Source organism: Vollenhovia emeryi, unplaced genomic scaffold (genome assembly GCF_000949405.1).
Source record: "Vollenhovia emeryi isolate VEMERY1.0 unplaced genomic scaffold, V.emery_V1.0 DF948414.1, whole genome shotgun sequence".
Taxonomy (NCBI): domain Eukaryota; kingdom Metazoa; phylum Arthropoda; class Insecta; order Hymenoptera; family Formicidae; genus Vollenhovia; species Vollenhovia emeryi.
This window is the reverse complement of record NW_011957952.1, coordinates 1-1,497: the sequence shown is the minus strand read 5'-3', so window position 1 is coordinate 1,497 and position 1,497 is coordinate 1. Positions and strand designations below refer to the sequence as shown.

The window sequence follows — 1,497 nt, the reverse complement described above, 5'->3', positions numbered from 1 at the left end:
AGCATTCTCCACTTTGCAACATATTTGGCCTGCTAGAATTTGCCACTTGGCCACCAATATGCCAAATGCATTTTCTATGACTCTGCGGGCCCTCGACAGACGATAGTTGAAAATTCTTTGTGGTAATGTAAGTGTTCGCAAAGCAGGATTCACATCAGCTCTCTCATTAACAGCTGCAGAATCTTCATCAAAATTTTCGAATGCTGCTTCATTTCTTGGGATTTCATCTTCTTGCCTCCTGCGTCCTTTCGGCTTTGCATATGGTCGCATCATGTACGGTTTCAAGGGGAAAGCTTCATCTCCAACAAAGAAAAATGGGAGTGGTTCAACCCCACCTGGTAGAGGCTCTGAGAGAGGTAGATCTGCAGTTCCTTGCTCCAAAGCAGTTCCTAAATGACTGTTAATCCAGATTCCACCATCATTTATTGAACCTGAGAAGTGATGATTGTTTCAATTAGCAGTCAAGAAGCAGTGTTCAGAGATTGGAAGAATGTATATTCAAAGCTGAATGTTTTTAAAATAGTTCACAAATGCACTTACCATAAAATCCTAGATCCACCCACGTGAATGTATAATTTGCATCACACGCAGCCATCAGAACAATCGAAAAGAATTTTTTATAATTAAAAAATTCAGAACCAGAATTTTTTGGTGCCTTGATTCTCACGTGTTTCCCATCAATGGCGCCTATGCAGTTTGGGAAATTCCACTTCTGCCAAAAATCATCAGCCACATTCCTCCACATATTTCTGGTCATTGGTGGCAAGTAAGTTGGCTGTAGAGCACTAATTATGGCCTCACATGTCTCAGGTATGATTTTATATGTAGTTGATCTACCGATCCTAAAAGACCACTTCTTTCCCCATACACTGTCAGCGTGCGCCAAATACCTGTACAAAAATATAACAATTACACACATAACTTGATGTTTACTATATAGTTTAATTTTCATTGTGTAACAAAAATCAATATAAACCCCAGAGTGAGTGCAAGTCGAAGTTCAGGAGAAAACGGACGTCTATTGCTTCTCTTCTGCAGGAATGGCTTCACTTTGTCCAAAAGCCAATCAAACTGTTCAGGTGTCATTCTAGTGTACTGCTTGAATTCTTCATGGTCCGTCGTTTTCATCTCTTGAAAAAGATGTTGAAACTCTCCCAACTCATTGAATCGATTGTTGAGTGGACGCCGCCACCACCGCCTGGAATCCAATTTTGAACAGTAAACAAATTATACTAATTCCTGCACAAACTAGGAACCACAGAATACACATATATGTTTTTCACGTGTACGAAAAATTGGAAACTTGCAATGAAATTGTATGGGCATACTAACCTAAATCCGTGTCCTCTTCCTGGTTTTTTTAGACGGTACAACATAATATTAAAACGGTGACACATTAAAATCAGTAAAAAGAGTAGCATTAATTCTTCTTCGTCCATTTGGTCAATATATAGGTCAATATATGCGCGGATGCACTAATAACCTAACTTCTTCTTC

At 39.2% G+C, this 1,497-nt stretch overlaps 1 protein-coding gene across 1 annotated transcript; it reads right to left on the bottom strand.

The window, feature by feature from the left end:
* Nucleotides 1-43: 43 nt before the first annotated feature.
* LOC105556776 (putative nuclease HARBI1) lies at nt 44-1,472 on the bottom strand (the record flags this gene model as incomplete). The annotated part of the gene is made up of 2 exons (XM_012003892.1): nt 541-1,472; nt 44-431 (listed from the first exon to the last, which is right to left on the bottom strand). Coding segments are annotated over exons 1-2 (800 nt in total), but the record flags the coding sequence as incomplete, so codon positions are not given.
* Between the last annotated feature and the right edge of the window lie 25 nt (nt 1,473-1,497).